The sequence below is a fragment of the Grammomys surdaster genome, unplaced genomic scaffold (genome assembly GCF_004785775.1).
Source record: "Grammomys surdaster isolate TR1022 unplaced genomic scaffold, NIH_TR_1.0 142, whole genome shotgun sequence".
Classification (NCBI taxonomy): Eukaryota; Metazoa; Chordata; class Mammalia; order Rodentia; family Muridae; genus Grammomys; species Grammomys surdaster.
The window spans coordinates 1,310,019-1,325,259 of NW_021604600.1; the positions used below are offsets into that span (position 1 = coordinate 1,310,019).

The 15,241-nt window shown below is 41.9% G+C and overlaps 1 protein-coding gene across 1 annotated transcript in view; it reads left to right on the top strand.

Moving 5' to 3' along the window:
- LOC114618508 (ATP-binding cassette sub-family A member 3-like) overlaps positions 1–12,509 on the top strand; it is a 109,306-nt gene extending 96,797 nt beyond the window's left edge. The window contains exons 26-30 of the mRNA XM_028764289.1: positions 1,918–2,105; positions 2,767–2,937; positions 3,304–3,494; positions 11,895–11,968; positions 12,369–12,509. Of these exons, the coding sequence (XP_028620122.1) occupies positions 1,918–2,105; positions 2,767–2,937; positions 3,304–3,494; positions 11,895–11,968; positions 12,369–12,509 (765 nt within the window). The remainder of the gene's footprint in view (positions 1–1,917; positions 2,106–2,766; positions 2,938–3,303; positions 3,495–11,894; positions 11,969–12,368) is intronic.
- Positions 12,510–15,241: the final 2,732 nt, after the last annotated feature.

A 15,241-nucleotide genomic window follows, 5' to 3' on the forward strand; every position in this document is an offset into this window, starting at 1 on the left:
GCTATGGCAATTTCAATAACAGATTATACAGTGTTGTGTGCCATTTGTGATTGCTTATTAATTTGTATACTGAAATATCCTTTTATGAATTTATGTTCCATTGTCTTTAAAAACATAATATTCTAGAGTAATTTAAGGCCTTGAACAGACAGGAAACTTCAGTTTACTAGAAAGATAGTATATGTATATTTTTAAATTTCAGAACATTTTAAACTAAATTTATGTTTCAGGATTTTCTGAGACTTGTTAGAGAACATGAGAGCAAATGTGAGACCATGTGTGGGATTGGCTCAGTGTCCAGGGGCAGTGATGGGTTGGCTTCCTCCTGCTGAGATGTTTCCAGAATGAGTCAGGATGTGACTAAACCTAACCTAGTCTTTGTTAACACCTCCACACACTGTCAGAGACAGATACAGAGCAAGCTCATTCTTTTTAGCCATACAATTTGAAATTCCTGATTAACACCAGAAGAGTCTACTATTTTATTCCTACATTCTTCAAATACTTTAGCTTTTTTTATAATGTGTATCCATTCGAAAATTTCTATTTCTCCAGATCTTTAAATGATCTTTACATGATCTTTACATGGCTTTGATATTACTATTATTTTTCGGTATTCTTGATCTCCTAAAATTTTTGATCTATAAGTTTCCTTTCCCACTCATCCATGTTTTAAAAGATTTCAAAATGTTTTTATGAATACTGTTTATTGTTTTGGTTTTTTTGGAGATAGGTTCTTACTGTATAGCCCTGGCTAGCCTGGAGCTCACTATGTAGACCAAACTGATCCTGAACTTATAGATCGGCTACCCTCTGCACCCCAAATTCTGGGGATTAAAAGGTGTGCCACCACACAAGCCCTGCTTTGTTTGTGTGTGTGTTTTTTACAAACCTAGATCTGAAGACAGGTGCTGTGCTCTCTACTCATATTTATAAACCTGTTGTTACCTTATTTAATCACCAATTTTCCTGCTTGATCCTCCTGTCTCTGCCTCTTTAGCACACCCTACTGGCATGTCTAACCACAGCCAGCTGTTAGCCCTTGTTCAACCATGCCACACCTGGGCTTCATTTGGCCATTCCTAAAGTCATACTTTTCTAAAAACACACTAACATTTTTGGTTTTTCATCTTGTTTCACTATGGCTGTAACATGTCTTTTCTAACATAAATATCATTTTCCTGTTGACTTTTTAATTGCATAGTGGGTAAGTGTTTTGTCTTCAGGTAATCTATTTCCTGTAGCATGTAGCATATTAGTTTGTGACTAATGTATCTAAAATAAGGGCTAGGATCCCAACTACACTTACTTGCATTGTAAAAAATGCTCAAAAGGCCATATCACACATAAGAGAAAGATTAAGGACTCCTCTCAACCACTTATCACAACTAAGAAGTCAGGATTTCACTAAACCTAACCTAGAGATTGCTAGTCATCCTCTCACCTCTATAGCAGGCTTCACTCTTGATATCCTGGTGTTCCTTGGGACAGAATGACTGAAGGCTTAAGGAAAAAGTTTCAAGTTTCAAAAACATTCATCTATTTGTTGAGGGTAGACATCACACTGCTTATTGGACTTATATCAAGACAGGTGCAGCAATGTTAGAGTAGCCTCCTCCACACAAATATTCATCTGCAAATACTTGGACCACTCTATTTTCATTTTATAAAAGTTATCCTGGGCATATTCACCTTCAGGCATGAAGTTCTTCATGAGTTCTAATCCATGCAGCCACCCCTAACCATAGTGAGTCTGTGACCCATTGCTGGAAACAAAAATCTTTGCTAGAACTCTGTGATGGATCAGTTTGTCCCGGGGGCATAGGCCAGAGAACTTCGAGTTTTTTTATATTAACCATATTTACTGTGTGATGCTCACTGAGTTGTCTTATCTCTTTTAATGTTCTCTTATTTTAGGTAAGGTCGAAAATTGGCTACTGTCCACAGTTTGATGCCTTGTTGGATTACATGACCTCTAGGGAGATATTGACAATGTATGCCAGGGTGTGGGGGATTCCAGAGAACAATATTAAACCCTATGTGGACAACTTGTTGAAAATGCTGTATCTGAAACCCCAGGCTGAGAAGTTTATTTACACTTTGAGGTGAGATCACATGCTGGCGCTCCCAGGAAGTAGTCCGACACCTTCCTTGTTTGGAATGAATTGCCAAGAGTTTAACCCAGGCTCTATAGCAAACAGGCAATGCCTGAAGCACTCAAATATTCTTCTGCAATGAAGCAAGCTCTAGGAGCATCACATCTTTTCTTTGCTGAGATAGACTCAAAATCTGATTTAATTTGAATTTTGGTCAATGAGCTAGAAAAAAATGTGTATCTCTCTTCCTGCTTTGTTATGGTTCTTTGTCTCCTTATAACAGACAAAGATGAGATTCTTTATATTGTCCTGGCCAGTCAGCATGTAGCTTGGAAGTCAGGGAATCTCAAAGAACTACAAGAATAAGAATCTAAATTTAACTGGGAGTATGGCTAAAAATAAATTAGATAAACCAAAAGTCATCTTTTCCATTCCAGATGAAAGTGGATTGCCGTCTACTATGAGATTTGAGTCTTGTGTCTTAGTACAATCACATACAATTAGCACTTTCTAATGTTTTTTAGCAACTGTTTTCAGATACTCAGCCCTTTTGAAATCTTGGCAACTTTTTTTCCTATCAATAAAAATCTGAGTAATAATTAGATGTGTTACCTGTTAAATTACTGCAATGTAAAGCTATATTCTCCTCTTCTCTCCCTCGACTCTCAAGTGGAGGAAACAAACGTAGGCTGAGCACTGCAATTGCCATAATGGGAAACTCTTCAGTTGTCTTCCTAGACGAGCCATCCACTGGTATGGACCCACTAGCCCGGCGCATGCTCTGGAACTCAGTTATAAAGACGAGAGAGAGTGGCAAGGTCATCATCATAACCTCTCACAGGTGTGGGTCACAGGTGTGGCTCATGGGGTGGGGGCTGGAGGTTGGGAGGAATCATGACTGTGAGAGGGAAATACCTGCACCGGAAATAGTGTACAGAAATTTTGCTTGAGTATGTGAGATTCTTACAGATGGAATCCTAAAGAATGCTTGATTATATAAGGTAAGGATGTTTATGACCTGTTCCATTTGAAGATTCTGTCCTCTACTGTTTTGAATTTTAATAAAGCTTCATTCCCTGTGACCCTGATAATAAACAAATGAACTCTATCGCTTCAAAGGGGATCACAAAATACTGGGTATACGGACATGCTCCAATGGAGATAAGTTTGCCTTATGTTATTCTGTCATTCTGATTTGTTTTTCTAGCATGGAGGAGTGTGAAGCTCTCTGTACCAGGCTAGCCATCATGGTGCAGGGAAAGCTGGTGTGCCTGGGAAGCCCTCAGCATCTCAAGAACAAATTTGGCAATATTTACACCATGACCATCAAGTTCAAAATTGGCACTGATGACAACATGGTACAGGATTTAAAAACTTTTATTGCCAAGGTTTTCCCAGGTAAGTGCGGTCATATTAACCTTGCAAGCGATAAGTCTGTGGTCTCACTGACTGCATGCTGTGTGGCTCACAGTAGTTTCCCATGCGTTTTTGCTAGGTATGACATCCAGTAATGAGTTCTTTGAAGAAATGGTTGTGTCTGTAACTGTGCCTGTTTATGCAAAACTTTCAAGAAAAATGGCAAATATTTGTCAATATCTTGTGTGAATGAGTCAGAGAGTTATCCATGTGAGCTGGCATATGATTTACTATCTGAAGTCATAGAATTTAAAGTTTGAAGATCTCGGTTTTTGTTTTTGTATTTTTTTATTTTAGCAAAATTCCACGTTTTAAAAAGAAAATCTGTATCGATCTGCTAGAACTGACTCCCATGGCAAAACACTACAGAATGGGTGGCTTACACGGCATTTATTTTCTCACAGTTTTGGGTGAGAGAGGGCCAAGATCAAGCTGCCAGCAGGGCTGGTTTCTTCTGAAGCCTCTCTCCTTGGCTTGCATTGCAGGCACCAGTGTTTCCACCTTATTCCCATGGGTTGTCCTCTGTATATGAGCATTTCCCTAGTGCCCTGGCATCTACTTTTTGTTTTCTTAAAAGGACACCAGTCACAGTGGACTAGAGAAGTCACACCTACAGCCTCATTCCTCAGTAAAGGTCCTATCTCCAAAGTCTCCTAGGAAGTTAGAACTTCAATGTATGCAATAAAAATTCAGTCCATAACATAATCTATGAAAAACATTAAGAGTGTTTGTCTTGTATGAAAAATTGTAACTCTGACCTTTTGCCATCTCAGCCAGGATGTAGTTTGGAAATGCAAATAACTATAGTTTCTCAAGAATTTTGTTGTTGATGTTGGTTGGTCTTAAAAAATCTGATAACTCAATGATGTCACCAAACTTATAATGGTTATGAGTCTAATAAAGTATTAATTTGATAAAAAATATTAAAGAAAAGGAGTTCTGTTCCTGAGTGTTAAATCCAGCAAGCACCTGTCTGCTGGGCCCATGTACAGTGCACAGTCTAAATTGGCTGATCTTATTCTTCTCTCTGCACTCTCCCAAACTTAAGAGCACAGTCCTAGCAAGGACTTTTTTTTTTTGGTTTTACATTCTTTTATTATAATATATATGCAGATCTGCTAAGTACTGTACAACTCCCTGTCACTCTCCAGAGCTTAAGACTTCGGTGCTGATTTCAGTCCCAGGCCACAAACTAAATCGAGACATTAACTGCACTAAGGACACACGTGAACTGAAAGGAACACAGGATCAGGCAAAATCAATGGCACATTTTGCTTGCATCAGAGCCACAGTGCAAATGGTGAATCGTGTGCGTTTCACGTAGCTTCTTTGATGTGCAGGGTGGCAGGAAGCAGCTGCTGTGACCAGCTGGAGTGTTTCCAGGGATCACTGCTTCTCTGGCTCTCCCTTCTTGGACTCTTGTTTCAGTTTGTAATCAGCCAAGGCGGCCTTGATGGCATCTTCTGCCAGCACTGGAAGGCACGGAAGGGTAGACAGCTTCAATTTCTAGACACTGGAGGGATGGTCTTTATCACATCTTCTACCCATACATCCTGTATATTTGTTGTTATAAATATGTATCTACTTAGAACGCACATGCATGTGCTTGTATGTAAGACACTGGAGGGACGGTCTTTATCACATCTTCTACCCATACATCACTGTATATTTGTATGTCGCTATAAATACATATCTATTTAGAATGCACATGCATGTGCTTGTATGTGAGTGGGTGAATGTGCCCGGCATGTGTGCTGGCATGTGTGGTGGTCACAGGACAACTTTGGGGAGTAGGTTTAGAGGTTCTAACTCAGGCTTGGTGGCAAACCTTTACCTGGGCTGTCTCCCTGGCCTGAGAGGTGGTCTTAAGGAAGAGAACCTTTTTAAGCTGGAGGGTACTGGAGCCAGGAAGACCCAAGAGTGTCCTACTGGCACACCAACTAGCACAGTCGTGCCTTCCTGGCTGGGACACAACAGGGATCAGGTCCCAGAGAGGGCAGGCTGGTGGTCACAGGGGCTGGCTGAGCTGTCTTAAGTCAAGAAGAACTGCTGCTGGCAGTTGGTCTGTCCACCTCCTCCTGCAGCCCCATTGGAAGGCTTGTACTGAGGGGGAACTGAGGCTACAGGGGAAGCAGAAGCTGAGAGCTAGAAGGTGGCAGAGAGCAAAGCCTGCTAGGGTGACGTCTCACTCCTGCTTTCTGAGGGAGGCTTAAGAGGACGGGAAGGCATCAGCTCTGACTGCAGGCTCCGAGGTGCAAGGCTTCTCACGGGGCAGAGCAACGATAGTGCACCGCGCCCTCAGACACTGCAGACACACTCAGACAGAGACAGCAAAGGCAGACTGGGGAGAACAGAGCAGAGTGCAGGGAGGTGGAAGAGCTGCCTGTCTCAGCTGCCCTGCCACCGTGTGGTGGGAACAGCAGACTCTGAACAGATCTTGGTGTGCGGCGCCTACCACCCCGACTAGCAGGGAAGAAAGACTCGCACACCAGTTCCTTCCAGCACCAGTTTACTCAGGAGTTGCTAGTTACATGAAGCTTGAAGGTGTGCCCCCGAGCCAGCCCAGGAGCGAAGCTTTATACCCTGTGTAGGACTGCCCATGAGCCCATACCACGTCTCGCACTGTGATTGGTCAAGGACCCATGACACAAGATCAGGCCACCAGGAAGTACCGCCCCAGGACCAAACAAGGCTTGTTTACTCCAAGTCTGCAAGGGCAAGCAGGCACCATCTTCAAGGCGTGGCAGCAGCGCTCCACATCTTGGCGTGCAGGCGGACTCACTGGAGCAGTGCAGTTTCACGGGCGGCAGGCAGAGCTCCTTGGCGATGTCTGTGTTTTTGATGGTCAGGGCTTCCTCCACCGTTTTCTCCTTTACCCACTCCGTGGCTAAGGAGCTGGAGGCAATGGTGGAGCTGTACCCAAATGTTTTAAATCTCCTAGCAAGGACTTTTAATATCTGTGGGATCCCATCTTCATTTCTGCCTTTCCAGGCTGAGAAAAACATAACAGAAATTGTTCTTGTGAGTTAAGCTAAGGATTTGGAATTTTGTAGTCTAAGCAATGGAAAGTAACATGACATGATTACACAGGAGAAATTGCGATCACCATGTAAATGAAAAAGAGCAGATGTGGAGAATAAATGTGAGGAAAATCATCACCTAAGCATTGGTCATGATGACAGCAATGTGGTATGGAGATGCCAGTCTGTATGTCCAAAAGGTTAAATATGCAATTATGCATCCATTTTGCATTGTGCCTTGTGATCCAAGAAATTCATTTATTGTTAACCTACTCTGCTCATTCACTATACTTGAAGGAGGAACACTAAATACAATCCCTTGTTAAGAATGTGGACAGATACATCTTCCAGAATGTGGGGTTGAGAAAGGTCCAAAGTGTAAGGTGTCATTGCCCCACTGTTCCCTATATTATTCTTGAACAAATAGCTATTGTATTTCTCTGGTCTGCACCCCACGTTTGGGGCCAGATGACCCTGTCTGTTCGGGTCAGCCAACAGGGTCTAGCAAGAGAGAGAGTGGGGATGGTGGGGCAAGAGATGTAAAAAAATGGAGACAAGACAGAGAGTCCGTTCAAGTCCCCTTTATTGAGAGGAAATACTGAGTATATATAAGCACAAGCAGGGGAATGCAACTGAAGACACTTTACCACATGCGCCTTGCAGCTGGGGGCATTAAACAACAAAACAAGATATGTGAGAAAAACAAGCTGTTTATCAGAGTGTTCTCAGCTGTTGTAGGCTGTTGAAAACAAGTCTCTTGTCAGGGTATATGGCCTGAGATGGCTGCAAAGATGACAGCCGCTTTCTGCTAGGACTTGGCTCCCAACATTGTATACGACAGCAAAGAAGGGAACTGACATTGCATGCATGCATGCATAAATACTAACTCTTAAAAGAAAAAAAAATAAACATTACTAGCCAAAGGGCACTAGGCATAAGCAATTCTAAAAGAACTGGTTCCTGTAAGAAAGCAGAGATGTTTAACAGATACATTTTATATAATCTGAAGGAAATTTAAATCCCCATATTCCATTTTATTTATAAAAAAAGTCACTAATAAAATGATTCTGTTTCTCCAACAGAGATAGATTTTATCTCTGAAGGGCATTGCCAATAAAATTAAACTGGAATCTTGTTAAATAAGAACTAATGTTTTTAATGCACTATAGGCTCAAAATTAAAAGTATAATATTTCTTCTCAGCTCCAAAGATTAAAAGAAATTAATAAAAAAGGAGGAAAATATAAAAGAAACAAAACAAGAATGTAAGCCATAATTAAAATATAAATCCTTGAAAATATAAGCTGATCAATGTCAGTTCTAGGATCTGAGGTGACGCCCTGGGCTGTCTCTGGGGAGAGCAAGCTGAAAGGAACACATAAAGGCAGGACCTTGATAGTGAGCCAACTCAGTGCTCAGCAGCATCCTCTGAATCCAGGCAGAAGCAAGCCCAGCTCTGCTCTGGAGGAAAGCATTCCTTAGCAAGGCTTGGAGTGAAAGGAGACTCAGAAGAGGATATGGCAGAGCTACCTTGCTAGTGTCTTATTTAATAGATCCAGAAGACACTCAGCTGTGAAGCTATGAACATGATTTTATCCTACTCCGTTTCTTACACTCCTAAACTACAAGGCAATCCATCTCCCATAAGCACAAAGAACTGGAAAGATTGTGGTTGATCTCTACGGAAAAAGACTGCTAGTGAAAAGCAGACATACTAACATGACTGGAGCACTTATGATGCTATAAAAAAGAAAATGTGAGCCTGACAAGTTGCTAATGGGATAAATATGAAAAAATAACTGAGAAGTTGGCTGGCTAAACAATAGAAGGATGGCCAGTGGCATTGGAGAGGATTTTCTCAGGCAATTTTCATAAATATACAACTAAAGAACAAACATCAGGCAATGTGCAAAGAAAATAGAAATTGTAGAAGAGAAGAAAAGGGGAAAAACAAACAAATGCACAAATGCATTTGTGAGAAAGTAAAGAAAGGCAAGGAGGGTCCAGGAGAAGCCAGCCACAAAGGAGGGTGCAGTTGGCAGAAGAGAAGAAGCAACACTGAAACCGTTGGTCATTTTCCTGAAGACAAAGAAGGCAAACTCACCATAAAATGTCAACCAGATACTTGAAAAAACTGACCACCCATCACCCTAAACAAGACATAATCTAATGTAACCACGGCCCTTAATAATGGTATACAGAGGCATAGCTGGATCTGCGGACCAAAAAACCAAGTCAGTTACAAGCAAAAGAAAATTAGGATAAATGTCTTTCTCCCTCCCTCTCCCTCTCTCTCCCTCTACCCTTCCTTCTCACTCTCCCTCCCCCGTCCCTCTCTCTGTGTGTGCACATGCATGCGTCTGTCTGTCTGTCCATCTATCTGTCTGTGTGTTCACATGCATGTGGAAGACAAAAGAAAGCCTCAGATATCATTTCTCAGGAGCCACCCATCGCATTTGTGTGTAGTGTATATTTCTGTTCCTGTGGGTATGTGCACCTATACATGCAAGTATATGTGCGCATATGTTTGTTGAGGACAGAGGTCAATGAGAGTGTTTTCCTCATTCGAATTGTATATTTTTGAGGCAGTGTCTTTCACTGACTCTCAAGCTTCCCAATTGGTCAAGACTGGCTCTGGGCAGTCACTTGTCTCTGCTTTATTAGCACTGGGGTTACAGCGAATGCTGCTACTCCCAGATTTGATGTGGATTCTGGGGATCTGAACTCAGGTCAGCACACTCTCCTGACTGAGCCATCACCCCGTCTATGGTACGGTATGTTGTTGTTGTTGTTGAGTCATAGTCTTTGACTGGTCTAGACCTTACCAAGTAGACTAGGCTGGCTACTCAGTGAGTCCCAAAGATCCACCTGTTTCTACCTTCTCAGTACAAAAAAATAAAAGTGCATGCCACCATACCCAGATTTTTTTTATGTGGATTCTGGAGTTGAAGCCTAGATCCTCATGTTAATGCTGATATTTTACCAACTGAGCCATTTCCCAGCCTCTGACAATGTTTTAAGATGACAGCATGTAACATACTTAAGAAAGTTAGTGAAGAACAATGCAGGCAAAATATTTAACACACACACACACACACACACACACACACACACACACACACACAAATCAACATAGAAACATCCAAGCATTATTGTTCCCCTAAGTCTTTTCAGAAGAATATGTAAATGAAAAATTTCAGATCTCTTGGGAATATTGTTGAAGAAGCTTCTACATAAGAGCTACCAGTGAGATTAGGCTGGGTTTATTTGGTGGTACATCTGTAATTGAACAACAGTACTGAGGAGACTGAGGCAGGAGGATTGAAAGTTCTACACAAACCTGGGCCTGAGAATCTCCCTCAACACAACAACAAAACAAAAGGCTAAATCAGTAGATCTCAACCGGTGGGTCATGACTCCCGTGTGGGTTGAATGAGCCTTTCATAGGTGTCACCTCAGACCACCAGAGATCAGATAGTTATATCATGATTTGTAACAGGAGCAAGACTGCAATTATGAAGTGGCAATGAAAATAATTTTATGTTTGAGGGCCACTACAACATGAGGAACTGTTTTAAAGGGTCACGTCATTAGGAAGGTTGAGAACTACTGGGTTAAATGAATGGTGTCTGCCTGGTCAAAGAGCACATCGTTGGTGAGGGTTTTAGTAATGGAAGATGATAATTGATTTTAAATGGAGAATGTAACCAATATAAAACAAAAGCAATAGCCACATAGTCTGTCTCATGCTAGCCCAACACCTGACACTTGGGAGGTTGTTAATGTTTTTATTTGAGCATTTGTTGTTTTTAACCAGTTTCCAGTGTCTTCCTGTGTAAGTGACTCCTCTTGTCATCTTCCCCTGTGGGCCCCTGTCTCCAGAGATACTGAATTAGTCATGTGTCTAGCGTTTGCCCATTCACAGAACAAATAAATTCAAGAAAGAGTCTCATTGTGAAAAGAGAGTAACAGCCTTTGTAGTTCTCTATGTCTTCAAGCTGGAAAGAGTAATGGCCACTCCATTACTCTCCCAGAAATTCCACTTCCAGAACAAGACTGTAAATATTAGAATAACCTATGCTAACAGCTAGGTTTAAAAAAACAAAACAAAACAAACAAACAAACAAAAAACCCAACCATTCAGGACATTCTGACAGAAGAAAGAAATAGAAAGAATTCTCAGTCAAATGAAAATAAAGTATGGGATACTAACATACTAGATTACTGTGGTGCAGAAAAGGTAAGGAATTAACTGTAATGATATATAACAACATGAATGAACCATAGAAACATAATGTTCTAAAATGTCATAAAAGAAGGATTAGAAACTTTACCCAGTCGGACTATATAGATGACTGGTAGAGGACTTGTCTACCAAGTATGAGACCAAGATCAGGAGCGAAATAAAAATATTAACAATAAAAAGGAAAGAAGATAATATATAATGAGCACTTTTATTCAATTACATTGAAGGTATTTGGGGAACTTTTATTGGAGCCAGAGGCTGGAAAGTGGCGGGGGGGGGGGGGGGTGTATCTGGTTTGTTTGTTTGTTTGTTTGTTTGTTTTACCTGAGTGGGCGGTTTCTTGTGTAGTAACTTTAAATAATTAAGTTCTATGTTTGAAATAGTACATAGTAAAAAGATTTGTGTGACAATGCATTCTTTGGGGCTAATATTAAAGGAAATCTAACATTTTAACTATATATGAGTTACTTTCCATTTTTAAATCCAAGTCAACTTAATCTACAAATCAAGTATACCCAAGTATGTGTTCAAAACTCATAATGGATATTACCGTTTGGCTTCTGATTGTACTAGTGAATTCTTACACAATTGTAAAGCAAGATAATACATGGGCAAACTTTGGTGGCCTGTTTGCTGCAACCTTCCCCATGGCAGGGAGATGGCATAATCAAATCACAAGAACAGTAAGGTGGTGTCTTTCCTGCTTTCCTCTAAAGCCAGTGTAGGAAAATGAATGACCCAGAATGAGTTTCCCCAGACCACAGTCTCACCACTGACTTAGCAACAAAGGCTCCTAATGTTAGTTTTAGGAAGATTAGTCTCTAACATTAGACAAGCAAGCTGAAAACTGTACACCCGGTCACTGTGATGTACTCCATATAATAATACAATTTCATTATTAATAAATCTTGTAAACACATTAGCCACACTGTGTATGGAAGCTTGAATGAGGACATCTCCATAAGGCTCATGTTCTTAAGTGCTTGGTCCTATCCACTTACGTATAGACCCGTTAGTTTCTCCCCTGCATATAATAGGATGCAAATGTAACATTATTTTAAGGCAGCTTTAAATCAAATCTTTTAAGATTACTCACTTGTCTATTTTCTTGTCTTAGGTAGTGACTTAAAGCAAGAGAATCAAGGGGTCCTTAATTACTACATTCCCAGCAAGGACAACAGCTGGGGAAAGGTGATGGCTGAAACCATGCACTTCTATACACTAATGCTAGGAGCACACTAATGATGTCCCGGGGGCCCAGGCAGTGGAATCATGCCTGGCATTGTGGATGCACTAGCTCATTCATATTACTTTTCAAATACGCTAGAATTTAATTGCCTTCTATTTCTGCCCCTGAATCCCATTGTTAGCCTGTGTCCCTCAAGAGAACTGGGACAGAGACCTGCCTGCCCTTAGTTTCTAAATTACCTATTTCTCCGGCTTTCCCTTCTCACTCTCCTGGAGCCTCTGGTCCTCCACTGTGAATCCAATGGACACTGGGGGAGGGGGGGAAGCAGCGAGTCCTCTGGCTTGGGGACTGGAGGGAACGTTTCAGTGGTGACTGCATGTTTTCTGTTGCTGTTTGTTGAAGGTGTTTGGCATTCTGGAGAAAGCAAAGGAGGACTACAATTTAGAAGACTATTCCATCAGTCAGATCACCCTGGAGCAAGTCTTCCTGACCTTTGCCAAGCCAGATGACACAGAGAATGATTATGAGAAACTAGTACCTTGAGATTCAGTTACAACCAGTGATTATGATGTCTTTATTCAAATGTACTTGGGTTTGGAGAGGGACATGTATGTATATATATATATACATATATATATATATATATATATATATATATATATAACTTTGTGTAAATATATTTACATAATAAAAATTTATTCCCTTCATCACAGACTTAGATGAGTATGTATATCTAGTATGTACAGATCTACATGCTAGATTTATGAAATACCCTGTTCTCCCTCCTAGAAACATGAAAGAAACAGCATTTGCCAGGGTGGAGACAAGATCTTTTTTCTGGAGTATCCTGAGAATAGAAACATTCAGAAAGGATGGTGGTATAGACGGGACAGCATGAAGAGCAGTATCATTGCCTTGTAGCAACTGGCTGTGTACTGGAGGAGAATAAGGCCCCAGGCGAATCACCTTTCCCAGGACACACATACATTCGTGTAAACACGCAGTCAATGTCAAAGATTAAAAGGTCAGCTGAATAGTAATTTCCCCAAGTCAAGTCAAGAGTCTTTGCACTAAGAACATGAAAGTCCAAGAACAGAAAGGAAACTTTTTTTTAAATAGTGTATTTTGAGCCATATATACCTGTAATCCTGTCATTAAGGAGATAGAAGCAGGGAGATCAGGAGTTTAAGGCCAATCCCAGCTACAGAGCAGCTATGAGACCAGTTACATGAATCTTTGTCTTAAAAACAAAACAGCAGCAACGAAAAATCCTGCATCTTCTTTCCTACTCTGACCCAGCTGTAAGATGGAAAGAAGGTGGGATGCATTCCTACAGTCTAGGCGGGGAGAGCAAGTGGTGAGCACCACGAGAAGCTAATCCTCCCTTTAGCACTCACAGTCTGAGAAACAGGCAAGTAGGATGGACAACACAGAATCACCCAGCAGTCAGGCGCTGCTGTGCTATGGGGCAGCTTTTGCATCCTCAGTTGATACTGTCAGTAACAAAATCGAAGCAGGCAAGCAGAGGAGACAGGTTAGTATCCTGGGACCCTATTTGGTTATGCCTATGCCCCCTCTTGTAATTACACTATTGGCAGCCTGCTCCTTTGCCTTCATGAACTGTGCACACATGCAGTCTGTGCACAATGCACACTGTGGAACCTCAGAACACACTCACACCCCTATCTGCGTTGATTGGCCTCTCTGTGAACCATACTATCAATTTCTCGCCTCCAGCAAAAATCGAATTTAGGTGGCTACTATCCAAGAATATTCTGACATACCCTTGTAACAAGAGCGTTAAGGCTGATATGACCTGAACTAGTTTTGGGTGCATGCCCAGCAATGCAAATTCTGTTAAGTGAACTTTTACAGAGAATCCCCTAGTCACGTCTTATGCCTATTCACAATCGGGCACCCATATGGTTATCTTGCTACTTTGCAGATCTATGTGAGTCCTTGTTTTTAATTCTTTAGATAAGAGGCTAAGAACCTGTAAACCCTGGACCCTGCCTCCCCAACAGGTAACAAAATGACATCCAGAAGCCATGTATGTTTCATTGCTTTAGTGGCTTTCTTTGGGGTTTTCTCCCTATTAGAAAACATGTGTGGAGGCTTCTACTATCCATTCTCCGTGAACACATCACTGAGTCATCTCAGATCTAAGAAAAGTAGGTTTTGCTACTTAATTTATGTTATTGGAAGATTGACAGGTGCCCAAAGGTTTGACCAAGGCAACTGGTATGCAGGTCATTGTTTCCCTCTAGAGACAAGATGCCAAACTACAATTAGCACAGGGAAAGTTTATTGAGGATATTTAAATGAACGCCTAGCACGATCAGCGATGAATGAAAACATCTAAGGAATAAGCACAGGGCAGCGGTGTCTGCTCTGCAGTGTGGGGAAGGTCGTTAGCTCTGGACCACAGCAGTTGCCGGAATTCTTCAAGCAGCAATGCTCCTGAGTGCCTGAGCGCCTAAGCTGGAGAATGGAAACAGCTGTTGGGGCTGGGTTGTTGGCAGCTTCTTGCTGAGAACCATTCAGCTGCGGCTCTGATGGTCCTGGACTGTAAGTGCCCGGGGTGGGGGGGCGAGGGGGGAGTGTTGGAGGCAGGAGAGGTATGCCGTCCAAGCTGCTGCTGGCAAGCTGCCGGGCCAGAGCCAATTTAAAGAAAGGGAGGGGAGAAAAAGCAGAAAAGCAGAAGACAACGAAGGAGAGGAGCTTCTAAGGTGTTCTTCCAGCGCCCTCTCCTGACAAGGTGTAATGTCACATTAGTTCCAGTTCCTTTTGGTGCCAAAATCAATAATAAATACATCCTATCACGCACATCAAGGATAGAACTTGTGGTGCCTGTCAGAAATCAGAACCTGTGACTCTAACATGAAGCAACATCGGAAGAGGGTATCAAGGTGGTGCAGAGCCAAGAAGAGTGAGCATTCATGGACCTGTACAGTACCGGGATATATGATATAGAGGTGGAGTCCACTGAGTGAGTGACAGGCCAGTCAACGAACCCAGATGAAGCAGGCAGGGAGTCTATGAGCTGAGGGCAAAAAGCTCAGGCAGCTCCTGCACACCAGGTTCACGGGTAAGTCAGTGCAGACTTGGAAGGAACTGAGAAGAGTGGATAGATATCCCAGACTCGGGAACGGCATAGAGATAGAGAAACAGAGAGATGGACAAGGGGGAGGGAGAAAGGAGAGGGGTAGGTGAAACACTATACTGCTGGAGTTGTGGACAGACAATCCCCATGTGTGGAAAGGAAGAATGGTAGA